The sequence below is a fragment of the Aedes aegypti genome, chromosome 1 (assembly GCF_002204515.2).
Source record: "Aedes aegypti strain LVP_AGWG chromosome 1, AaegL5.0 Primary Assembly, whole genome shotgun sequence".
NCBI classification, from domain to species: Eukaryota; Metazoa; Arthropoda; class Insecta; order Diptera; family Culicidae; genus Aedes; species Aedes aegypti.
Window position 1 is genome coordinate 77,850,594 of NC_035107.1, and position 27,039 is coordinate 77,877,632.

The window sequence follows — 27,039 nt, forward strand, 5'->3', positions numbered from 1 at the left end:
CACAGACTTAAAGCAATGTGCTGAAACACACTCACCTGAAAAACTCCCGATTCCCTTTGTACCATTTCACCGAATGGAGCTTCTCGTTCTGCAGATCGTATGAACAGGACAGCGTCACTGTCGCACGATAGTCCACAACCTCCGGCACGTCGATGTCAGTCAACTGTAGGGCTCCTACTTGCCGGCATTCTGAAAACAAAAACGGATAAAATAAGGATATCAGAATGGCCATTAATTTTGAAATGGTGCATTGTGTAACTTGATGGGATGTGGGCTTTCTGAAATTCCCTTTCGAATCGACATCAGTAACAGTTACAACGACCACCCGTTGGGGGCAATCACCCACTGATTTTCGTACCAAGTGTCCTCATGACGTGGATACTGTGCTTTACTGTGCCAGAGCATCCCAAGCATGACGTGTGTCAGACAGTAAACAAAACTGTCACAGCAATAAGTCCCACGACGGCAATCGAGTAACAGTTTTGAAAGCCCATTGCAGCGTCACCGAGCATCGTCATTTCCCCTCCCCTGCTGGTCAACTTCGTTATGGTTGTTGGCATGGACGTAGCCAGATTGTTCAACCAACTTTCTACCAAAGTACGTCTAAGGAGCTCCAAGAACATCATATATTACATATTAAAAGCATAAAAAATGAATAATTTCAAAAAATCGAGACGAATGTCTGTCCTGAATCCTCTGCCTTCCTCTGGCTACGCCCATGTGCATTCATCCATTCGACATTAATCCTCATTCAGACTCATCAGGCGCGTAGGCGCTGACGACAAACGTGGGGAAAGCAGCAAAATAACACCACATTTGTGAAATGTGCTTCACCAATCAAGCTCAGGATGCGTCGCGACCGATGAGGTCGGTAAATTTTCGACGGAACACCCGTCTGAAAGGTCCCCGAATTCAATGATCTCTGTGGGAACAATAATAGCTGGCAATTTTAATTATTACTGCTGCTCCGGTGATCGATTGGTTTCAGGTTTTCGTTATGCTTTCGAGGATGACGTCTGGGCAGGGCATGTACAAATTGGTGCCATTGTTTTCGTATTAAATGACTGTGATTTTAAGCGAATGTCGTTATTGTCATGAGCTCTGTTTTTGGTTCCTCGTATTTCAGTTAAACTTTTATCAAATGACATCTGCACTCAAATTCTTCAAGATTTTGCTAAAAATCTTATATGAAAGTTTAGAACTTCCTACAAAAATCTACTTTAAATATTATTGCTAAATTCAATTTCCCAATTGGAAGTTTTTTTTTTAAACTAGCGATTGGTTTTGTTTTCTTTACTTCCCCAGAAAACATATTTACCATGAAAGATTCACGATGAACTCTAAAAAGAAATACCAGATAACTGTCTGCCACATAGATATTCGCACACGTTTTTTTTTTTTACAAATCAGGGTTGTCTTTATCAAATAGGTTCAAAGAAAATGTTCAAATCTATCACATCAACAAAAACTGTAGATATATTTTGCAATTACATCGTAATTCTCTTCTGTTTCGGGACAAAACTATCAATGAAAAGTATTTGCTACAATTTTGCTTACAATCTAAAAATTGCACATAGTAATTGCATGGTCATATTTAACAAAAAATGCATTTCAAACACGTTATAATGACTGACTCTGCAAAGGCAGCACTTGCAATCAAAACTAATACAATTGGAGTCGATTTCCACCCCTTTTTTCATCCCATCGCTACAATATCTCTTTCTCGTCTCACAGTATAGCTAGAAATCAATCAACCCAATACATTTCCTGGTTCTGCTGCTGGCTGATGCCGGTTCATCTGTCGGAGTGCTTTTCAATGCTAGATGAAATTCAAATGTTCCATCATCACTCAAGCAAACTACGAACCCAGGTGAACGATATGTGTACATGTTCCCTGAAGAAAGAGAAAAAAGCTCAATCGATGTTCTAGTCAATTGTAGGGCAAAAAAAATCCCCTCCACGATACTTTCATTTGCTGAGCCGAGCAACACCATGTCAACGGGAGCAAAAACGCGACAACTCAGTGTCGCATTTTCATGCCAGGAGACGTGACAATTTTTCGCGATATGTCTATCGCTTTCGATGAATGAAAAAATTGAGCAGGAGCAGTACCTACCTACACACATTCACACGCCAGCAAGCGACTAATGAATCATTTTGCAATCGTCATCGCTGTCGTTTTCGTTATTGTTGATCGGGAATTGATATTGAACCATCATCGGGGCGGAAATCGGTGTGGTGCAAGGAGGGAATCGTGCTGCACAGTGGGACGAAATCAAATAAGTTGGGCATCAATCTTTATGCGTACATAACAGGATTTAATGTTTCCACATGTCCTACATTGATAACACAACGAAACAAAACAACATTTTTGCGTACCTCAAGAATCAAATTATATGTCTCTAGTAGATTTGGGAATGCCGTTTTCAAAAATGTTCCAGCATCGTCAAATTCTACATTTTTGACAGCCAATATCTCAAAAACTATGCTATGCTATGACATTTTTGAAAACGGTGGTAGATTTAGGGGATTTTTTTCCGTACAAAGTGGGCCGAAGGGTCTCAGATTTTCATGAAAATTTTTCCATGGGCTCATCAATATATGAATAACAAAAAGATTGAGAAAAAATCAGGGTCGCTTATTTTCCCGGAAAACTCAGTTGAAATTTTTTTGTTTTCCTCTGACACTACTTACTTTGAAAAATCATAACTCAAGAACGAAGCATCGTAGAAACATTGTTTTTTATGAAAATGAAAGCAAATTTTCTCAGGAATAAAAAATATATTAACTGGAAAAAGTTTTCCATAAAATTTTCCATCGTTGAGAAAATTCGTAAAGAAAAGCCGGAAAAACTATGTTCCAATTAGTGGAAAACTTTCAAAAATATATTTTTTAGAAGGTAATTTCATAAGCGAATGGCTAGAGATGCTAGTATTAGAAAGTCAGCAGAAATTAAAAACGCCAAACAATTTTTCCACTGGGCTGTGTCGCAAAAGGTGAAAGACCAATTTAAAAAAGATTGGGAATTTATCTATGCAACTGAAAATGACTATTCAGAGGCTGAAAAATTTCTTCAGGAAAGATTTTCTAACCTTGTTCCAATTCCTGGAACAAAAAAATATCATTCATTTATACCAAAAGACGAACAAAGCATTTTTGCTAGTGAATTCTCAGATGCACATGAAAATCAAGAAAATACAGCATGCTTTGTTCTCAATAATACAAAGGAACGAAAATCTTCTGGTGTTAGCAATCAAAGACAATCTTCCCGGTTGAAAAAATAGATAGTATTAAGATGAAAATGTAAGTTATATACTGAATAATTGAATAAATAAAATTAAAAAAAAAAATTATCTTATTTGTTGCATAGAAAAGAAAGAATCCCCTTTTAGTGTAATGAAAAATTGAGTCAGAAACAGTTTTTTTTCAGTTTTTCTTAGCGGTGTAATTTTTTATGAAAAATATCATCCATTCCGACTTATACTTCATTCAAACCAATCCCATATCTTTTTTTCAGATGTTTTAGAAAATTTGCAATTGCTTTGATAAAAAATCTTTGTTTTTCCGATGCTTCGATTGAAATATGGGTTTTCAAAGAAAAGGCTTCTATGGTAATTTTCTACAAAATTGGCCATAACTCAAAATTTAAAAAAAAAGTACATTTCAAAAATTTCAGCGATTAAAGCCTATGAAAATACCTTCTCAAAACATATTTTTGAAAGTTTTCCACTAATTGGAACATAGTTTTTTCCGGCTTTTCTTTACGAATTTTCTCAACGGTGGAAAATTTTGTGGAAAACTGTTTCCAGTTAATATTTTTTTTTTATTCCTGGGAAAATTTGCTTTCATTTTCTTTAAAAAAAACTTTGTTTCTACGATGCTTCTTTCTTGAGTTATTGATTTGACTTGATTTGACTTTATTAACGAGATTTTTAGCCCTGGGCTAGTTCATCTCGGGACCAACGGCTCTACTTCCCTTCCGAAGGAAGTCGTCACTATAACTTTTTACGTCATAAGTGACTATGTCGGGGATGGGATTCGATCCCAGGTCCTCGGCGTGAGAGGCGAGTGTTCTAACCACTACACCAGGTCCGTCCCCACTTCTTGAGTTATGATTTTTCAAAGTAAGTAGTGTCAGGGGAAAACAAAAAAATTCCAACTGAGTTTTCCGGGAAAATAAGCGACCCTGAATTTTTCTGAATTTTTTTTTATTCATATATTGATCAGCCCTGCCTGTGGAAAAAGTTTCATGAAAATCTGAGACCTTTCGGCCCAAACCCGTACGGAAATAAAAAAAAATCCCCTTCAGCAATACTAGATGAAGTAAATACAGGTATGTTTCGTTTTTATCAACAAAATCGTCAATTTTCAGTTTACAAAAACGGAACCGTGAAAAAAACAAAATAATTTTCTTAGGCAAAATATTTTTCAAATATGAAAGGAAAATTGCAGTTACCCATTTTCATCATATAAATGCAAAGAATTTATTTTCAGGAGCATCCAGATTGTTCATTATTTTAGGTTCGTATTGAAAATTGATTGCAGACTCCGATCAATCAATGTGATTTTTTAATAAATCATTAATAGCTTTAGTTTTCTTGGTTAGCATTTCAATAAATGCAACATATAAAATTAAAACGATAATCACTTAAATGTCCTTTGCATCATATGGTGGGTCATATTTGTAAAAATAGCTACAAGGAAGTGGGACATTTTTTTCAAGAAAGGTTAAACAAGAAACAACTTCCTATTCTACTGTTCATCCTTATCCTTCTGCTTTTTCTTCTTCTTTTTGGAAATATATCCCAACTGAGAAAAATCTTCTTCTCATCTTAGTGTTCTTCGAAACACTTCTGCAGTTATCAACTGAGAGAAAGTGCCATCATCGCCTTTTAGATTTACTTTAGATCATCAATAGATTGGCAATAAACTAACCTATAGATCAAGTTTTTTTTGTTAAGTAAAAATAATATTCAATACTAGTGGCCCTGTTAATAGTTATTTAACTCGATTTTTTCAGCACTTGTTGTATTTATCCCTCTAATACCCAAATTTTTATTTTCGATTTAAGTATTATTTTTCGTTATCTAAAATCGTTCTAAACACGTTTTGGGCATTTATTTATTTTTATTCGCAAATTTTTAAATTTTGGTTTTTGATTTTTATAATTTTTATTTTTGAACATCCCTACATTTTTTCATTTTTTCTTGAAGCCATTTCTAGTTGTTGATTTTTGGCAATAATAAAAATTTTAATTGTTGCGGTATTTTTAAAAATATTAAATTTTTAATTTTTTTTCGGAGCGTATTTTATTTTCTGTGTAACTTACGGAAAAACAGGTTTGAAATGATTTTAATACCACCAGGCTCTTCGTTTGTGATAGGTTAATCGTAGAAAAATATAAAAGATACGATTTTTTATATTACACGTTGAATGAAGCCCAGGCCTTTGTAGGTTATATAAGAATGCAATTTTTCAAACAACTTCTAAAAATACAAAAAAGTTTCAAAAGCCATAATAAACTTTTCTTATATGCGTGTTATGAGTCAAGGTATAAGCCAAAAATAAAATCATTTTGATTTGCGAGCTACGAAAAAATACACAAAATTCCAAAGTGTACCCCGTCTAAAGGCGGGGTTGGGTATTAGAGGGTTATCCAACTCGGCAAGCCTCGTTGGATAAATGTACAACTCTTGCTGAAAAAATCATCATTTTGCAACGAGTTGCATACAACATTTTTTGCCATTACGAAAAATGCCGTTCTATTGAACTATTTCTAACAGCACAAACATATTTCAAGAGTATCCATATGGCCCTCCATGGTCTCAGTAGTTTTCAATCAGGTAGGCTGTGACACAGCAATCTGATCTTGCGTATGACAATCACAAATTTTCACGCTTCAATCCATATTCTATGTATCTGATTTCGACGACGGACCAGGTAAGACGCCGGATGCAATTTTCGAATTATTTAAATTATTCATGTGTCAACCTGCCTGCACGAACCGTGAAGAGGCGTGTTGTTAGGTTCCGGAAATTTTGGAGTTTACTCTACAGAAAACTTTGCAAACACTGGTTGAGCTGATTCTAAATCAGAATGGTTCCCTGGGCTCCCTTTAGTCGGATACGAATCGCCAAATGGTTGCAGAAGCTGAAGCATTGTCGAACTAGTCATTGAGATTCACAGGGCTGTTCAATAAATGGCGTTTGAAGAGTCGCAGATACTTAGTTACTGACTCCCAAAACAGAACTGAAAAGTGCTACTTTTCAGCACCGAAAAGAGTGCTGAAAAGTAGCACTTTTCAGTTCTGTTTTTGTTGTCAGGAAAAGTAGGCCGATATGTGGTTCATTTCCTTGATATAAAGTAGGCTTATATGCAACGTAATGGCAAACACTTTGTTATGCCATCAAGTAGGCTGCTGAAAAATGGCTTGAGTTTCCAGTTGTTTTTTTCTTTCTATTATTCCAGAGAATTTCCCAAATCGTTTCCTTCACTCAAATACTCGGAACACTTGACCAATGCAACAGTGAAATAATAATATAAGTCTCTTAGCCCGTTCTTAAGTCATTTCGTGACATAAAAACACAATTTCATTTTCATTTATATAGAAGATCATCAAGAACACAAAATTGTATATACTCTTAAACAAGCATCAACAAATTAGAACTTTTTGGTAAGAAACTGTTTTGTAAAATTTTATGAATAAGCGTATGGCTGTTGGTATAAGACTCCTACTTATCCAATTAGTTTTCATGTGGGGCAGGGGTTCATGTCTACTCAAAGACCCAGATCCCAGTAAATTTGGGATGGCAACGTACGTGACGTGGGAACAGTTTCACAAATTGTCAGCCATTTCAGCCTTTTACCCTCTTCCTCGATGCAAACTTATTATATGGATATTCCAAAGTTCTCTATAGATTGCTTAGTTTTGGAACAGGATCTAATAAATGGCTGTTTGCTATAATTTGAGCAAAGCTATCGAGTTTGAAAGATAGAAGATAATATTAAAAATATGACGGGGTCGAATGGAAGCCGCAGATGAAGCAGCCAAGCGGGGACGAACCAGCCGACCCCTAAAAGAAGGAACCCCGAAAGAAGATTTAGTTAAATGGTTCAGATATCTCGTTAAATTAAAAAAATTTGATGCATGGCTGAATGAATCAACTGAAAATCAGCTAAGAGTCATTAAGTATACTACTGCAAAATGGAGCGACAGACCAGTAGGGTTTTGGTACCGGGAGTACCGGTACCGATAGTACCGGTATTACCGACCAATTTTTAGTACCGAAATACCGGTACCGACCCCTTTTGACGAGTACCGGTTCTACGGTACTGTAACTCTCAGTACCGGTAGTACCGGTAAAATACCGGTACTGGAAGATTTTTTTCAATAAATCTAGAGCACACAGTATTGGATAAAATATTTGCAACTTTTTCTAATTCGTCAATCAATACAGGTTTGCTAAAGCTTACTCTTCATTTTTATGAATTATAATTCTTACCAAATATGTCCAAAATCGTTCAAAATGAATAATTTATTGACTATCTTCATGTTATCACCTTGTTTTTCATTCATAAAGTAGGACTTTAAATGCAAAACATGTTCAAAGCTCAATGTTTAACTGCCATACATGTGCGTATATTGGTAACAAAACTTCAGGCACCGAAAAAGCTCTTTCTAAATCCATCCGGTTGTTGGCCCATGCATCGTGAAGTGTTAACATATATTTCACTTTGATCCTTTGATATGAATTATTCCAAACAATCCTTGTGTCATAATTGAAGCACTTTCAAATGTTTCGATACCCTGAAATATTGTTTTATATATATGGCTTGTTGTCAGAAGGCTTGATATTCATTATCAGCAGCTTTATTTGTATTCGATAATTAGTAAAAATTCGATAATCTTGTTGGTAACCATAGGATCAGCTGAATCATTTCCGTTCAATAGATGCAAACAATGAGCGTTCTTTCTATGTAGGGAGAAAAATCAGCCTTAGTGCAGAAATGATGATAATTAGAATAAGTCTTCATGTAATGCGTTCCTTGATGGATCTGACGAGTTCTTCGTCAGTCTTTTATTGTGAAAAAATATTGTTCGTTTAGTTAAGGAATAGATTCTCGTGCACATTTTCAACGTGGAAAAATAAAATAAAAATAAATACTCACACGTCAGTTTATATGGCACTTTCATAGAAGCACACACCTTGCATTCAATGTACAATCCAACATAATGCGTTACTTGTGCGTTACTTGTTGGTTTTGTTAGCTACGACGCCATCCAATATATGGCAAACATGGTGGGAGAATATTTTGGTGTGACAAAATTATTTAGGTGTTAGTCTATTAGAGGGCAAAATCCTCAATATTGATTCAAACGAATTTTAGATTTTTCTTCAGTACCGAAAATACCGGTACTCAATGCCTTCTAGGTATCGGTATTTCGGTACCAAAAATTGGTCGGTAATACCGGTACTTTCGGTACCGGTACTCCCGGTACCAAAACCCTAGTTTCACCGGAATTGGCCTATCGATTCTTTGGTCGCTGGTGTACATCCAACAACTTTTGTTTCACTAATGCCATAGATGAATCCGTCTCCGGCCGACTCTCCAGTGCAGTGACAGGGCCTCCTTACGACTCCGGCAAACTCCTTAAAGGCATAACAATTTTCATTGGATCTTCCATTGGCTGACCAGCACTCGCTAGCCGGTCATACAGCTCTTCCAGTTCGAATAAATGCCTTTCAACATCAGAACCTTTCGACATATTCAAGCCACACAGTTTCATTAACAGTAACACGCGCGAGATCAAGGATGTCTTCTTGTGACACTGTTTCAATTGATCCCAAACAGCCATGGAATTTCTGACATCTTCCACTACATTATTAAACTGATTGTCAAGACAATCGTTGCATGACACTTCTGATCACTTTTAGTCCATGTTTCCGTCACTGTTTCTGGTCTTGTAGAGTCAATAACACTCCACAGTTATTTTTAGTTTTTTTTTAACATTTCTATTCGGGTCTTCCACACCGAATAATTATGGTTGCTAAGACGAACAAACAAGTATTTCTCTGCCATAGAGGTCTACAAGCAAACTGCCACGAATACCATCACACAATCAATCTTACACAAGTCGATTTCCTCAGAATGAAAACGTGTCGATGTTTGTTTGACGTCATTCGAGCTTCTGGTCAACGTCAGTCCAACAAGGAATTGAATGCTCGGCAGCAATTCGGTTTATATTTTCTTTTTCACAGCAAACAAAAGCAATGTTGTGTCAGTTCTCACAGCAAACAAAGAACATTTTGTCAACATTGCACTACTACGCAGGCTATCGGATTGGACTATATTTAGCTTACACGGAGAAAATGAAGTTCTCAAAAGTGAGTTCATTCCACTCAATTCGAGGGATTCGTGCGTTAACCTAATTTTGAGTTGATGGGGTAGAAGTTGTTTTCATTTGAAGCCATGCAAAAAAATACCTACTGGCTAGGTTCTTTTCACTCAACTGGCAGATCAAATAACTCAACTTCCAGTACTTTGCCACTTACTCAAATTTGAGGTAACGCACAAAGGTTCGGTTTTTGGGTTGTTTTGCTCTTCGCTCTTTGACAACGATAGAAGGAGCGAATGAAATAAGGAGAGAAAAATAACACAAAAAGAAGTTAAAAAATACTCAAACATGGGTTTTCCCTTTTCTCCGTGTAGAGAGAGGAAACAGCTGGCTTGGATTGCGAGCTTCCAAAATTCAAGGAAACCTGTCATCAACTGTCACTGGAAACATGCGAAGGATAGAGCGTGCAAAACCGTCAAAATTAAAAAAAAAACGTAGTTATAAGTTCTAGGTTTTTCTCGATGATATCACATTTTAAAAAGTTGTATACCTAAAAATAGTTGTGTGTTGGCAAACTGCTATAGATTAGTTATAATCTGAGTTTTTGAGGTCATCTAAAAAAATAGACGTTTTTAGGCTCCTGCGATTTTTGTTTTTGTTGAAAAAAATTTTTATCACTGGATTTTGGGTGATGCTAAACTTAAAAGTGCTGCAATACTCAGTATTGCAACGATTTCATACTTATGGTGGGTAGTGTATGTTCATCTGACCGTTGTGCACAACCCAAGAATTAAAGAAAGAAGTCAAAGAAGGCAAGAAAACATGCCAATTGTCAGTGAGCTGTCTCCTCTCTCTCAGATATTTATTTAGTAACAAACCGTATACAATCGCACCAAAGCACTGTACCCCGTCTGCCGAACATCAGTAACAAGAACGACAACGCCAGCAGCGACAAAAACAAAAACTTTCTCGTCCCACCAAAACACAAGTGCAGAGATTGTTTACTTCTCTCTCGATACTGCACTGGCACCAAAGAAGACCTTCATGTCCCTTGCAATGGACCGATGCACGAGTTCACTAATTTGACGTTTGAGCGGTGCCGAATTCACTGGTTTCCATGGTCCCATAAATAACACGGCACCGCTAAAACGTCAAATAATGAACGCGTGCATCGGTCCATTGCGCAAAATGTCATGGCACATAAGGTAATCTACAATGTCGTGAAAAGTGTACTACGATCTGTCAAACTTGGGTACCTTTTGCAGTAGCAAGGGACCAAATGCAGTACTAGAAGTGGTACCCTATCTGAACCCGAGTGGGACGGACCTGCTGGCACTACTACACACAAGCTTCCGACCAGGTCCGTCGCACTCGGGCTCAGATTCGATACCACTTCTAGTACTGCATTTGGTCCCTCGGTAGTGCAAAAGGTACCCAAGTTTGACAGATCGCAGTACACTTCGAACGGCATTCTAGATTACCTTATGAGCCATAAAATTTTGGGCACCTGCAAGGGACATCGGGGTCTTTAATTTGTCTTTGTTCCGACTGCTAAGCAAAACGTTTTTTTCGAGCAGTTTATTCGCTTTGACGGCACCGCGTTTGACAGCTAGTTTGCGTGAAAACAAAATTTAAATAAAAGTGAAAAAACTAGACGTTTTTAAAGACCGATTTTCTAAAATTTGCTTTAACTAACCGATAAAATGGTGAGTATTTATTGAAAATTTAATGTCCGTGAATCTTTTGAAGTGAACGTAGTGTTTTTTCTGAGAAGATGAAATACAATTTAACCACCTTGAAGTTGGGTGGTTTTTCATGGTGCAAAAAAGTGAACGTATATTTAATCAAAATTATGAATTAAAAAGTCAAATTTCTTTACCAGTGAACTTTTTTATCACGACCAGAAGACTCAATTATTCCAAATTTGCAAAACTTTTAATAAAAAAAATCTCGGAACTGTCGTAAATAGACTCTGAAATGTTGCTCATTTAAGGCTTCGCCATCAGAATCCTACGAGGAATTTGCAGTGAAAATTCAACTTGCAGACATCGTGGGATATGCTGCCGGAGGAACTAGGCTCATCGTTGAGGGTGAACGAGTCTACCAAGCTAAGCATTTGCTGCTAGTAGGTGTGCAGACATCATTTGACGACGGTCTGGATTTGTTTGCATCCTGCTTAAAATCTTCGTCCCCAAGTTCGGAGCCGCACAAAATTCACATACGAACTAAACGTTCGTTCAGTGAATGGACATTCCGATGCTCATGCAAAGCTGGACTCGGCAAATGTAAGCACATTATGGCAGTGCTAAAACACTTATTGCTGTAAGTAATATAATAATAATATGTCAATATAATATTACAAAAATCCCCTTTTTCACCCAGGTACCCTTCCATAAAACGATTGACAGTAACGGATATGCAGCAAAAATGGGGTAAAGTCGCCCAAAAAGTAGCTAATGATATGTATAAAGCTACGAAATTGAGTGATTTTTGCTCTAAAACACCAGAATCTCCTAGGAGCTGTGATAAAACTCCAGGTGATGAAGAGTTATCGCACGTGTTACACATGTTTCTGCAAAGTACGATTCGAATGTTTATTTAGGGTGAGATAACTAGTTGATTATTTTTTCGAACTTTTATTGCAGACCTACCGGGAAGCAACCTGTATTACGAAGTGAACGGTAGGCCAACTGTGAGAGAAAATGTTGAGAATGAGACTGATCATGCGTCTGCATTAGATGAGTTACTTGATATTCGGATTCATAATCGTACCTCTTCCATCGATTCATTGATATCTATCGAAGATTCTGAAACAATGATATCTCTTAAAGACTTTTTAAGAAGCGCCTTTGGCAGTGTGTCACATACCGACCTAGATCAAGATAACGCCCAGTTCATTGGACCTCTGGAAGCCAACTTACATATTTATTATGTAGTTCAAGTTTGCGTATCGGAATATGAATCTTTGCAAATATGTGCAAATACAATTGAGCAGCGTATTTCACCAGTGTGGAAAGATGAACGGAGTCGACGAATAACTGCTTCAAACGCCTATAGCTTGTACACTTATTACAACTCTCGGACAGATACCGTAAAAGACTGGAGGAGACACATAATGGGACTAGTTGTCCCAAAAGAAGCTCAATCGGTAGCAATTATGCATGGTCTGAGATGTGAGTCGCTTGCAATAAAGGCTTATGAACGTGATTTCAATAAATCTGTTAGCCAGTGTGGTTTTGTAATTCCTTCTCACATGCCATGGTTAGGCTGCTCCCCAGACGGTATATTCATCAACGAAAGAAAAATTATTGAGGTAAAGTGTCCGATATCAGGTGCTGATAATTCTCTCTGTTAAGTATTAGAGAGGGCAAATTATCTTACTAAGAATTTGAAGCTTTTGAAACGTAATCACCAGTATTATGCACAAGTACAGTTGAACATGTTTATTCTGAAATGTTTTACCGCTGATTTTGTAATTTATTCTGAAGCAGAAGATAAATGTCATGTAGAAACAATTAACTTCGATGAGGATTATGTTAGAATGATACTTGTACGTTTGAGGGAGGTGTGCTTTAATGCTTATTTGAAATTTTTGTTTACCACGAACTTCAAAAACCTAAACTGCCCATAAATGCATAACAGTCCCACGTGACTTTTTGTCATTTTTTAGTTAATTACGGGAAACGTCATTAAATTGCATGTACTTTCATTGTATTATAAGAAAATAATGCGTTTGTTCTAGAAATGTTAAAAACAATATCGAACTTGGTCTGTCCCACGTTACTAATATACGCATGTCAGTCTCGCGACTTGTGTGATAAGGACTCGCGACAAATTGTGTTGATAAGTAAGTCAAGTAAAGGAAAATATACTTACCCACAATTGTTGCCGTAACCCAGAGTGGTCAGAAAAAATCTACGCAAACTTAAACGGGAGAATCGTTTGATTCAGCCAGATGAAATACAAAGCTATTGGATTTCCTTGGATCGTCTTCCTCGTACTTGTACCGACGCCATCTTTGAACACCACTCGTTCCCCTCGTTCCACGCACTGGCGTATATAGCTGGTTTGCTCTCGTGAATCCAATGCCTAGAGCAACGTGTTAAGACGAATACGGGTTTTCTTCGGTATTTTAAGCCCGTAGTTCATTATACACCAACAAGTGACAAGCTTTACTTGATGCGATAATCGACGCTTCTTGGCGTTGTGTGTCGCTTTCATCTTGTTGTTCTCTTGCGTTTTTGGCAAATTCATCAACGGCTTTTTGACTTCCGTCTGAGTCCATTTCATCAGTCCCCGTCACATATATAGTGTTCTCCAAGGATTTTAAATAGCTTACCCAATGCTACGTCTTCGATGGAAACTGAAATATGCCATCGCCGCCAGCATTGCCGTCCTTATCGTCGAAGCCAGCGAACTTGTCTTCAGAGCCCGCGTCATTGTTCAACGGGACGCCATCGGCCAAATTCCTGCACTCATCCTCGGAGCTATCAGAAGTACCATAACTTTTCAAATAATCGAGAGCAGACATTTCTGCGACTTTGAATGCGGACACTAAACTGTCAAAACAACAATTATACACATGTGAAGACCGATGCATCATAGTAAGCACTGATACTGTTATGCGTTTATTCTCGTACATTCAAGAGCAAATAAACGCATATCAGTCACGCGTACATTTTTCCGTATATTAACTAAATATTTGAGAAAATTAATAAACAAAATGTATGTAACACTGTAATCAATAGTTCATTGCACCATTTGAGTTCAAATTTGGGTGCGAAATCATCGCATTTTCAATATAATTGGAGTAAAGAAAGCATGCAGGTGTTCACGACTTCTACCGCGTTTTTCTTGGGTGCGCTGTTTTGCTAGTGTGACTGGTATGCATTTATGGGCAGTAAACGATTCAGTTGTGTAAATTAGAATTAGGGTCGCATTATGTTTTTTTCATTTAACACTATAACAAGTTTTATTGCTTTTATTCTAAATAAATAAAAAACATTTTTTTTATATTGTTGTAATTTTGAAGTTTTATTTCAAGTAACATATTTGAGTCCACTGTGTGTTCCTTAAAATCTCTCATTTGACAGGATTGGTTTTGAAATATTTGCGATTCCACATGTGATAAATACAATATCGTCCAGGACAGGTATCAAATTTATATCAATTTTGTCGTTGAGAATACCTAACTGCTTAATCTGTTGAATTGCCCGTTCCACGTGGACTCGCACAGCAGCTATCGATACATTTTCAGTTGCATCCAACGGGCTCAATTGAGTTAAAGGAGCTCTTAAGAATGGTGGTCTAACCAATTTCACGCCCCTTTTTTGTCATTCTTCATCAATCAAGAAACCCTTATCTGTCATAACCGATTCTCCCACTTTGATTTTGTCCAGAAAATTTTCTTGAATGACGATTTGCTTGTCTGAGCATTTTCCGCCATACCCACGACTAATAAACGAAATTGTACCCCCAGGGGTTACTGCAATTAAGTATTTGGCAGTTTCCCGTCCCTTATAATGAGAATAAGCGTTAATTCGACAATGTAAGCAAGCAGGTTTTTTAATTGCAATTTCTGTGCAATCTAAAACTGCAACTACATCCTCGTAAGTCGGTCGAAAATAGTGAGGCATGTTGTTCTTAATTTGTGTTAGAGTTGGCCAATACACAAGAGCCATGCATACAGCTTTGATCCAAGGTACTGTTTGATAAAATATTATCGACACAGTTTGATAATGCAAATTGAAAAGTGGTCCCATACAAGAGAAAGACAAATTAGTCTTCAATTCAATGAATACCATCAGTATCCGCTCCCGTAAGGGTACTGTAGAGTAGCTGCTGGCTTTGTAATTTGAAAACTACCTTATGGATTGCTCGATCTTCATATTGCTGTTTCTGTGTAGCGCTCTGTTTTGGTTGTGGCAAATTGATGTCTGGAATCGCAGAACTCAACAGGAACATTCTGTCCGTCTTTCGATTCAAGCCTGAAAACAGGAATTGTATTTGTAATGTAGAATTAAATACATAATGTTTCAGAATTTGTACCTGGGCTTTTGAAGTTTGAAATGCTAAAATGCAAACTGCACACTCTTGCCGTAGGCGCTGGTTCATATTTCAATTTTATCCGGTGGACCCACTCTTTCCAACGTTGTGTTTCGTCTTTTCTGGGGAAACTGTGGAAGGATACACAGTGGCAATACCGAGATCTGCAGCCTAGAACAGCACAGACCGTTCTATTCATACTATTCGATGAACATGGGGAATTGGTATTTTTCTTGACCTGCTCCATACTACAATCCATCTTGTCACAAATACCGGTACTTTGTGCGGCAAATTCCTGTCGTGTAATGTACAAATTCAAATGTTAGCATAGATGCCGTGTAAGATAACATTATTGTTTTTCAGTTTGTTGTGGTTTTCAATTGTTGGTTGTTCTTTTTCATTCAACTTTATTAAAATTAATGCATCCACCTTTTGAGAATCCTTCAAGTGTCGCACTTTCTAGAACCTCCAAATCAATTGTAAATCAAGCTCGAAAATTGTAAGTCGACCGGAAAAAGATCCTTCAGATGTTAAAATCTCCTTGTTAAAAAATCTCCGTTGAACTGCCGCAACTATTGTAAAACTGCGATTGAAAAAAGTTCTTATTATGCACCTTTTGTTTACATATCAGTTCACGCAAAATCTAAACTAATGTAGATGTCGCCACCGCGGCGCTGTCAAATCGAATTTTCCCGGACACCCAGTGAGTGATTGATACACACCTGAGAGAGACTCGCGAAGAGGAAAAATATCAACGTCATATGCAGCCCAGATTCCCCTCTCACGAAACGTCAAATGCAGCCCACCGTTTTTATGGCTGAAAAAGTGAAAAGTATTGTGTTCAAAGTAAACTGTTATTAAAAACCTCAGTCGGCGGAGCAGTTTTTTCCAAAGTTGCTGATAAATCTAAGCAGAAGATTTATTATTTCTAATGTCTGCTACGTTTGCTGGCATGAAATTTCACTCAAATGGCTATTTATGATTCGAAGTGATGCAAACTTAATCATTTTTTGCTGAGAGGTTCATGTGAGGATTTGAACAGCATGCGCATAATTGGTATGCGCATGCGCATAATTGGTGGAATAAGAAAAAAACTCAGCAATCACAGAAAAAGAAGACCGTCTTCGCGTGTCTCGTCTCAGATACACACTACACTCAAACCGTTTTGCGTTCACTTCGGTCGCACTCTCAGAGCATTGCAAAGAACTCGTTACACAAGTGCTTGTTGCAGTGACGCCATTGGGAACAGCACCCGCGTTCAGGAATCACTTATCGCGCTTTACCACTTTTCTGGACCGATAACCTGTAGAACAGAGAAGACTACGGTGGACAGGTCACACAGCGGAACACTACCGACGAGGGAAATGCAGGGAGTTTGTCTGGGTAACTTTCGGTAATCGCGTTGAACAGTGGTAAACTACGAACGTACGTTTGAACTTCTTTATTCCACGAACATTCTCAGTGAACTGATACACGCTAAGCCTGCTCAACGCAGCGCATGTGTTAAAACTACACAGAATGAGGCAACCAATGCAGGACTCTCTGGCTGAGTGAAAATTCTGTGTAAGTCGCACTCATGCTATGTGTTACCGATGTGTTGGCCACTGGCTGTGCGTGGATCGATGGAAATGGAACTGTCAGTCATCTCCCGCGTGGCAGCAAACAGTTGGCCATTGGTAGGATGCGAAGTTTTCCGGGATTTTTTCAGGCGAAAAGTCGGAAAATGGTCGCAAATGTGAAAGTTTTTTCCCCATTTGCTTCCGCTTCGGCTATTCGAATGAAAAAATCTCTGAAAATTTGAATGTTTTTCGATGTTTTCAGAAGGAAAACAAAAATGGAAGTGAATTCCGCATTCCAAGCGTTCCTCCTCTGTGCGCATTTCACTCATTCGGTTTGCTTACCACCGTTTGCACAAAACTGTGTACAGCCCCCTTTGCACAGAATCTGTGCTACATGAAGAGAGGGCGATTTTGTGTACTCGGCACTCATTTTTGAGCGGATAAATTTTAGCGTGTATGGGTTGCTTCTCTTCTCTCAAACATTGCCGCACATCGATATGGGGACAGATGTCAAAAATCGTCTGTTAGTGAAGAACTTCGTATTTACAGATGTAAACAGAGCTCTTTTGAAGGTTTATGAATAAGGTTTATAACCGAGCAGACCCAAACGAACAAATCCTATAAATTTTGGTCTACGGGGCTCAAATAGCCGTTTCGGTAAACGCGCAGCTATTCAGCAAGACCAAGCTGAGGGTCATGGGTTCGAATCTCACCGGTCGAGGATCTTTTCGGGTTGTAAACTTTCTCGACTTCCCAGGGCATAGAGTATCTTCGTACCTGCCACACGATATACGCATGCAAAAATGGTCATTGGCATAGTAAGCTCTCAGTTAATAACTGTGGAAGTGCTCATAAGAACTCTAAGCTGAGAAGCAGGCTCTGTCGCAGTGGGGACGTAACGCCAGAAAAGAAGAAGAAAGTTTGGTGTCTAGCGGTTTTCTTGGAGTATTCAAGAACTCTGATGAGCTTAGGTATTCGGAAAAATCATACGTAACCAACTCTTTTACGAATTTGAATCCTCTGAACAGAATCTCAATAGAGAGAATCATAAAGGCAGATTTGAGTATCTAACAATTTAATAGCACTCTAAATGCCTATCCTCTGACAGTTGATGCACGTAACAGACACTGACGAAGGCAATAAGTGTTAGTCGCAATACGCATATCTGTCAATTATTGGGTCACCAAGTGGCTCGATAGCCTGGTAAAGGGCTCGTCTGGCATACAAGTGTCGTGGGTTCGAATCCCAGCCGAGCACGTGATTTTTTTTCATAATTTCATCCATAGTTTGTCCATCTTTACCACGCGTAATGAGTTTATTCATTTAATTTAGGCGGAATTACAAGGTTTAATACTCAAATCTACTTGTTTTGCTCCTCTACTTATTATCAAGAGGTTACTAGTTACAACCAGGTTTACACTCATGTGGGCTCATACAACTATGGTAAACCAAGTTCATCATTTTCCGGTAATCATTGAACTTCTTTGAGGAAAGAGCTTCAGAACAACACGCATAACTTGTAACGTTCTGACGTTGGTTCACAGCCAAACAAGCTCAGTAACATACATCCTTCCATTTCTCGAAATCAGCAACTGTTCATGGTCATTCATTGCGTGAAAGGCCTTTGTATCTAGAGACGGGGGCCCAGATAGCCGTAGCGGTAAACGCGCAGCTATTCAGTAAGCCCAAGCTGAGGGTTGTGGCTTCAAATCCCGCCGGTCGAGGATCTTTTCATGAAGGAAATTTTCTTGACTTACCAGGGCAAAAAGTATCCTCGTACCTGCAACACAATATCTACATGCAAAAATGGTCTATTGCTCATAAGAACACTAAGATGAGAAACAGGTTCTCTCCCATTGGGGACAAAATGCCAGAAAGATGAATCTACAGGCGTCCCCAGAGGTCTTTCTGACAAGTTGTAATTAGCATATTTAGGTATGAATACTATTCATCAGTGGACGAAGATCACTGGTTACGCTTTTAGATCTGAAGACCTGAACTCAAAGGAGTTTTGGGATAACCTTCAACAGTTGTTGATCTCAAAACTTGATAAACCTAACTATGTAAACCTGTGTGAATATTATCCTGAATTGCAAGGTTCCGGTTCACTCGTTGCGTTTGTAGATGATTTGTATCCAAGTAGTTTTTGGATAACCTTAAATTGTCGTTGAACTCTTTTTTGGTACAGAAATGTTATATAAGGTCGTGTAGATCACCCATGTTCTTAATTCTCCTAAAGAACGCTGGTTACGCTTGTAGCTCTGTATACTTTACCTACAAAGGTATCGACCGTGATAATTATATTTATTTTTTTTTACTGGCATATCGATCTGTTTTGCTCAAAGTAATAGGGAGCAAGGAGAAGAAAGCAATGAAAACTAGATGGATAGGTACTGTAAGGGAACGGCGAGAGAAATTGGATTAGTTGTTGAAGAGGGCATACCATAACAGTTTTACTTGAAAGGTCCTTCCTTGTGGCTTACGTCCCCTATGAAAATGGCTAGGCTGGCTTGGTAGTTTTATTCGATCAACATGCCAATAAACAAATTAAATAGACCTGTATACCATTACTCAAAGCAGTTCTTGTATAACCTTAAACGATCGTTATACAATTTAGAATTTGGTTGGGTGGCTAAACATTGGAACAAAATTCATCAAATTCCAAAAGATCGAAAGCCATTACTTTGAAAGGATGAAACGTCGAAGAGACAAAAAGATGAAAAGACGGCGAAAAGGGAGAATTGGGAGGGAAAATTCTTAGAAGAGTGGTTCTCTTCCAAAACAATACATTATTTAACGTTTTGCCCTTCGACGTTTTGTCTTTCGACATTTTATCTTTCGTCATTTTGTCCCTTAACCTTCAATTCCAACTGTGAAAATGATTTTTTTCCTCAGTACTCAAAAATATTGCCACATAGTAAAAAATATCGAAACGCTAAACCCAATAAAAACATCGATGTCCAACATTTTTTATTTTGTCCCACTGTGTGGCGCTCTGAAGGGACCAATTTGCACATCGATACACACGTGTTGAGGCGCGCTCACTCTGTATCAAAGCACGTGGCCGGAATGGAAAATGTTCACACCTTAGTAGAATGCCTTTTCGAGAGTCGCGTATCGGGTCGTTCCGAAGAACCGTTACAGATTATATCAATTTTCTCAATGAAGCTCCCTTGTCGACGAGATGATGATGGAATATTGGGCTTTGTGTGACAATTGTTGTCCACAGATGGGCGATTTTCCTTGCAAGCCCCGAAACATGTCAACCCCTTTTCAAATGAGCTGCCGCATGAATAATGGAATTTACAAGTATTCAGATCTTGGGTCCATCTTGTCGCCATTGTATCCATTGTCGGCCTGCGTCCTTGTCGGTACTATTCGTAAGGTATCTTTCCATCATTCCATTAACTGAGGGGGGAAATATTATCATGACCCAGAAAATGATAACCATCACTAGTTTATCGAAAAAACAGCCAATTAAATAATTAGACATAAGCAAATGTTTGGTGTATATTAGGGTGCCAATGAAAATCGATTTTTCGAATTTCAAAAAATGGTAGTGCTCAAAAGTTTTGTCTCCTCGAAAAAGGTCCCCATGCAAAATTTGAGCTCAATCGGACTTCATTAAGTGGACCCCCAAAGCGGTCAAAGTTTGGCTTTTTTGACCCATGAAAAATCTCCCAAGGAGGGTACATGAAATTTTCGAAATCGAAATTATTTTTTTGATGCCAGATGTCTTAGAAATGCATGAAACGTCGAGATCTGGTGTTATTTGGAAAATTTTTTTTTGAAAAAATCGACCTTTTGGGACTTAGTAAATTTTTGAGTTGGGGGAGTGAATTGAATTTGAAATGAACGATTTGAATTCAATTGCTGAGAAATTCAAGGCAATAGTATTGAAACATATCCTATATCATTGTTGGCCAATGAAAGCATATTATATGTGATATTTCATTAGGGTGGTTCATTTACTTTCCATAAGGGTGGTCATTTTTGTTAAAAAATAAAAAATAAATAAAAAATAGAATATTAATTGAATATTGAAGACAATAGTATTGAAACATCTCTCACATTATCGTAAGCCATTTTCTACATTTAATATGTGGTATTTTATTAGGGTGGTTCACTTATTTTCCATTAGGGTGGGCCTTTCTGTCGAAAAATCATAATTTGAATGGGATATTAAAAACAATAGTATTTTATCACCTCTTTCATCATCGTAGTGCATTTCCTTCATTAGATTCGTGATATTTTATTAGGGTGGCTCACTTATTTTCCATTGGTGTTTGCCGAAAATTAAAAAAAAATCAAGAAATTTTGAATTTGATCCTTTTAGTATATTAATACCTCTTTCATAATCGTAGGCCATTGTCTTCATTTTTGTTTAGAGAGGCTTTAAATTCCTCTGAATTCATGCGCCTCTAGTTCCATTTGATATGCGACATCATCGTAAGACACTGTTAACATATTTCATTAGGGAGCTTCTCTCATTTTCCATTAGGGTGCATCATTTTTCGTACAGTTTGAAACCATGATTTCTCGCAAAAGTCTCGTCCACTTTCCTTGATTATGGTGTCATTGTAAAAATTTCAACCTTAATATCTACAGACCGAAAGGTTATGGTGTAGACTTCTACATAATATTTGCGTAGTGTTCGACGAAAAATGTAAAGGTAACTTAGTTAACAACAAAAGAGTTTTCTAGGAAGCCTCTCATTGTTAGAAAGGTCCTTTTGGAAAGTTTTGCGTGATTTTCATTCGGAATGCAACACTTCACTAAGCTGAACCAGTTCGGAGTCCTCGTCTCATACAAAATCCGCTTGCTACTTCGTGATTTCAGATGCACTCATCTCAGAGATCAAGCATTGAGCCTCAGTGACCTTTCCAATTTAGTTTTGCAAATTCCGAAGGAAATTCCAGAGAAAAATTACGAAGGAAATTTCAGTGGAAATTCTGAAGGAAATTCCAGTGGAAATTCCGAAAGAAATTCCAGTGAAAATTCCGAAGGAAATTCCAGAGGAAATTTCTCAGGAAATTCCAGAGGAAATTTCTCAGGAAATTCCTGAGGAAATTTCGCAGGAAATTCTAGAGGAAATTCCGAAGGAAATTCCAGAGGAAATTCCGAAGAAAATTTTAGAGAAAATTTTGAAGGAAATTCCAGAGAAAATTTGGAAGGAAAGTCCAGAGAAAATCCCGAAAGAAATTCCAGAGGAAATTCCTAAGGAAATTCCAGAGATAATTTAGAAGAAAATTCTAGGGGAAATACGGAAGGAAATTCCAAAGGAAATTCCGAATGAAATTCCAGAGGAAATTCCGAAGGAAATTCCAGAGGAAATTCCAGAGGATATTCCGAAGGAAATTTCAGAGGATATTCCGAAGGAAATTCGAGAAAAAATTCCGAAGGAAATACCGAAGGAAATTCCAGAGGAAACGAAAATTATAGAGGTACTTCCGTAGAAAATTCCGAAATAATTTCAAAGCTTCAAAAGAAATTCCAAATGAAATTCCGAATCAAATTTAGCAAGAAGCTCCAAAAGGAATCCCGAAGGAAACTCCAGAAGAAATTCCGAAGCAAATTGCAAAGTAAATTTCGACGAAAATAACGTAGAAAATTCCAAATCAAATCCCGAAGGTAGCTCTAAAAGAAATTCCAAACGAAATTCCAAAGCAAATCCCGAAAGAAATTCCAAAGCAAATTCAAAAGGAAATTCCATAAAAATAAATCCGAATGGATTTTTGAAGGATGTTCCGAAGCAAATTCCAAAGAGAACTCGGACGAAAATTGCGCAGAAAATTCCAAATGAAATTCCGAAGCCAGCTCTAAAAGAAATTGCAAAGACAATTCCATAAGAAATTTCAAAGGAACTTCCGAAGCGAATTCCAAAGGAAATTCCAAAGGCAATTCCAGAAGAAATTCCGAAAGAAATTCCAAAGGAAACGCCGAAGAAAGTTTTGAAGAACTGAAGAAGGAAATTCCGAAAGTAATTCCAAAGCAATCGAAAATAACTTCCTGAAGCAACTTACTGAAAGAAATTCATGAAGAAATTCCAAAGGAAATTCTGAAACAAATGAGAAATGAAGTTCTGAAGAATACAAAGGAATTTTAATGGATACTCCTAAGAAAATTCCGAAAAAACAATTCGAAGGAAATTCCAAAGTAAATTCCGAGAAAATTCAACGGAAATTCTGATGAAAATTACGTAAAACAGTCCAAAGGAAAATTCCGTAAAAAATTCCAATCAAAACTTCTAAATAAAATTCCAAAATCTCCATAGGAAATTCCAAAGGTTATTCCAAAAGAAATTCCGAGGAAACTCTATAACAAATTTGGAAGTAAACTTCAAACGAAATTCCGAAAGAAATTTCAAAGAGAATTTTGAAGGAAGTAATAAAGGAATTCCAAAGAAAATTCTGAAGAAAATTTGATAAGTAGCCTCAAAGAAAATTGCAAAGGAATTTTAAAGGATACTCCTATGGAAATTTCGACGGAAATTCCAAAGTTAATTCCGAAGGAAACTAAAAAAAAATCCAACGGAATTTCCGAAGCGAATTTCAGAGGAAATTCAGACGAAAATTGCGTAGAAAATTCCAAAGGAAATTCCGAAAAAAATCCAAAGGAAATTACGAAGAAAATTCCGTGGAAAATTCCAAAGGAAATTCCAAAAACTCCATAGGAAATTCCATAAAAAAATTCAAAGCAAAAACCGAATGAAATTAATAAAGGAATTTCGAAGGAAATTTCGAAGAAAAAATCACAGCTCCAAAAGAAATTCCAAAGGAAACTTCGATGGAAACTTTCAAAATATAAGGAAAATCCCGAAAAAAAAAATAAAAAAAACTAAATAAAATTCTAAAAGAAATTCTGAAGCACATTTCAAAGGACATTCTGACGACAATTCTGAAAAATATCCAAAGCATATTCAAAAGGGAATTTCTAAGGAAATTCCAAAGCAAATTGCAATGAAAAAAGGAAGTTAAAAGGAAATTTCGTAGAAAATTTCTAAGGGAATTTTTTATGGAATATCCAAAGCAAATTTGTAAGGAAATTCTCAAGAAAACTGTAGAAATGAAATATCATGAATCTAATGACGGAAATGGCCTACGATGATGAAAGAGGTGATAAAATACTATTGTTTTTATTATCCCATTCAAATTATGATTTTTCTACAGGTCTTTCTGTACCACCCTAATGGAAAATAAGTAAACCACCCTAATAAAATACCACATATTAAATGTAGAAAATGGCTCACGATAATGTGAGAGATGTTCCAATGCTATTGTCTTCAATATTCAATTAAAATTCTATTTCTTATTTTTTTTTTATTTTTTAACAAGAATGACCACCCTAATGAAAAGTAAATGAACCACCCTAATGAAATATCACATATAATATGCTTTCAGTGGCCAACAATGATATAGGATATGTTTCAATACTATTGCCTTGAATTTCTCAGCAATTGAATACAAATCGTTCATTTCAAATTCAATTCACTCCCCAACTCAAAAATTTACTAAGTCCCAAAAGGTCGATTCTTTCAAAAAAAAAAATTTCCAAATAACACCAGATCTCGACGTTTCATGCATTTCTAAGACATCTGACATCAAAAAAAAAATTTCGATTTCGGAAATTTCATGTACCCCCCCCCCTTTTGGAGATTTTTCATGGGTCAAAAAAGCCAAACTTTGACCGCTTTGGGGGTCCACTTAATGAAGTCCGATTGAGCTCAAAATTTGCACTTTTTTCGAGGAGACAAAACTTTTGAGCACTACCATTTTTTGAAATTCGATGGCAAAATTTTTCCCATACATTCCATTGGCACCCTAGTGTATATTAACAAATTACAAAATAACGTTTTAATATATGTTTTAGCAATTTAAATTGAAAATTCGGAATTTGAGGTGAAGATGAATCAAAGCCAAGCATCAAATTTTCAAAAGCACAAATCTGGTGAAGCGAACATCAGTTTGAGCTGAAAACTTAATCGATTGGCCGCCACCAGCTAGTGACCAATCGATCAACTTTTTATCTTAAACGGATGTTTGGTTCTCCAGATTCGTGCTCTTGAAAATTTGAAGTTTAGCTTCGATTCATCTTGACCTTAAGAGTTTCAAATTTTATAAAAAAGAAGAACACTAATATTTAAAATTTTCTAAACATAAATAAAAATAGTGAATTATATCTTATAATATAACAGTTTTAGTAAGTAATAATTTTTATTTAGTTGGCGTTTTTCGAACTTTCAAACGCTTAGTTTCAATTTTACATTAGATTTTATTTTGATTATTCAGCGCTAATCATTATGGTTTCTCTTGGATTATTTGGATTTCTTAAGTGCAAATTTTATTTAAAGTTCTATTTTGAATTTTCCCACTGCTAAAACTTCCAAACTATTATCTAATTATTTAATTGACTACTTTTGACGAAAACATATAGTGTTCATCTTCTTTAAATGGCTTCTGATTTGGCTGCCATTTACTGAGCATGAGAAGTTGAAGTTCTTCTGTTGTGCGGTTGGCGCTTCAGTATCAAATTTCGTCGAGCGATGACTGTGACTTCTCGGAAATAGGGATCCTATTATCACGTAAAGGTATCGCTGAAATTTAAAAGGCATTCCGGACTGATCCGATATCGTGCGTTACGTGCTCAATGAAGCGGAGAAAATTACAGTTATGGTTTGAAGAATGGGTTCGAAATGGTTGTCCTTGTACGAAGAGGGACTCAAAAGAACTGTGAATGGACTTTACACAACAGTGCTCGCAGTACAGTGCTGTGTGTACTCAATCAATGATGCAACAGATATTGAAACAGATCTTCCGAAAAAAAAAACCTGTTAAGGTGAAGATGAATCAAAGCCAAACCTCAAATTTTCAAGAGCACAAATCTGGAGAACCAAACATTCGTTTAAGCTAAAATTCGAGTAGTTACTAGCTGGTGGAGCAGAGCAGAGCAGAAATAGACTCCTGCTCAGTAGTCTAACTCAGTCTTGTTGAGAATACAGGTTCGTTGAGAATTCAAGGCTCGATTATAGTTCTGTTCAGGTTTCAGTCAGATTTATGTGGAGAGTTTGATCGGAATTCTATTCAGTATTTAAACGGAGGTTTGTTCAGTGTTAACATACCTGTTTATGATTCAAAAAAAGGTTCTGTTATGGATTCAAACGGAATCCCTTTTATGATTTGAACAGAGAATTGCATAATATAGCAGAGCTGATAGGCTCAGATATAGTAGAACATAGCAGAGCCGTTTTTACGAGTTACATGGACTTTACAACACATTTACGTAAAATCAACGTAACAGTATATCCAGAAATATTCATTGAATAATTGTATCCTGCCTACATATTGATACATTATATCATGAATACACATGATTTTGTTGAAACTGTTGCAGTCTCCAATGAACCTACAGCTTATGCCTGCCACCTTTCGTTCCAGTTTTTTCTGAATTCAACTACCGAATAACCACCGGGCGTAATGAATATGGATCTGCTACGCATACGTTCGTATCGTCGCAAGTCATAACAACGATATGCATTTTAGTAAAAAAAAAATCATTGCCAGTGACTTTCTGACGCTTCTACCGTTATGACTTTCCGACACTTCCAGTTGAACGCCGTATCACGCTTCGAGCCAAATTGAAGTGATTTAATGAAGAAATATTTTTTAATTTTCATTCGCAGCACTCGAAAGCATTTCAAGATAAAACATTTTTTTGGTATTAGTTGAAACGAATAATCCTTAATATTAATTCAACTGAAGTTAAATTGACACTAGTTGCAACCTTTTAGAGTCATTAAATTTAATCCGAATAGGTACTTTGCTGTGAAATCCCAACAACTAAAAATCAATTCATTCTGACTCAAACGATTTTGCTTCTACCCTTTCTTGCGTTGGGGGTGATTTATGGAAGGATTACAGCCGATGCGTGTGGAGTCCTTTCGCTTCAGACAAACGCGTGTGTATTCCCATGAAAAAGGTCGCTTTTCTAAAGCCCTACCTGCGAGCTTGAAGGTGGAGAAGCCCATAACTCTTGTCGGATGCTGCTCAGTGTATTTAAGGAATCCACCCTCCTGAACTGACTGGATCCGAATTCAGGTCC

The 27,039-nt window shown here is 37.1% G+C and overlaps 1 protein-coding gene across 1 annotated transcript in view; it reads right to left on the bottom strand.

Moving 5' to 3' along the window:
• LOC5571213 overlaps positions 1–27,039 on the bottom strand; it is a 185,754-nt gene that overhangs the window by 54,638 nt on the left and 104,077 nt on the right. Inside the window, exon 2 of the mRNA XM_021840310.1 lies at positions 36–189. Coding sequence (XP_021696002.1) covers positions 36–189 — 154 coding nt within the window. The remainder of the gene's footprint in view (positions 1–35; positions 190–27,039) is intronic.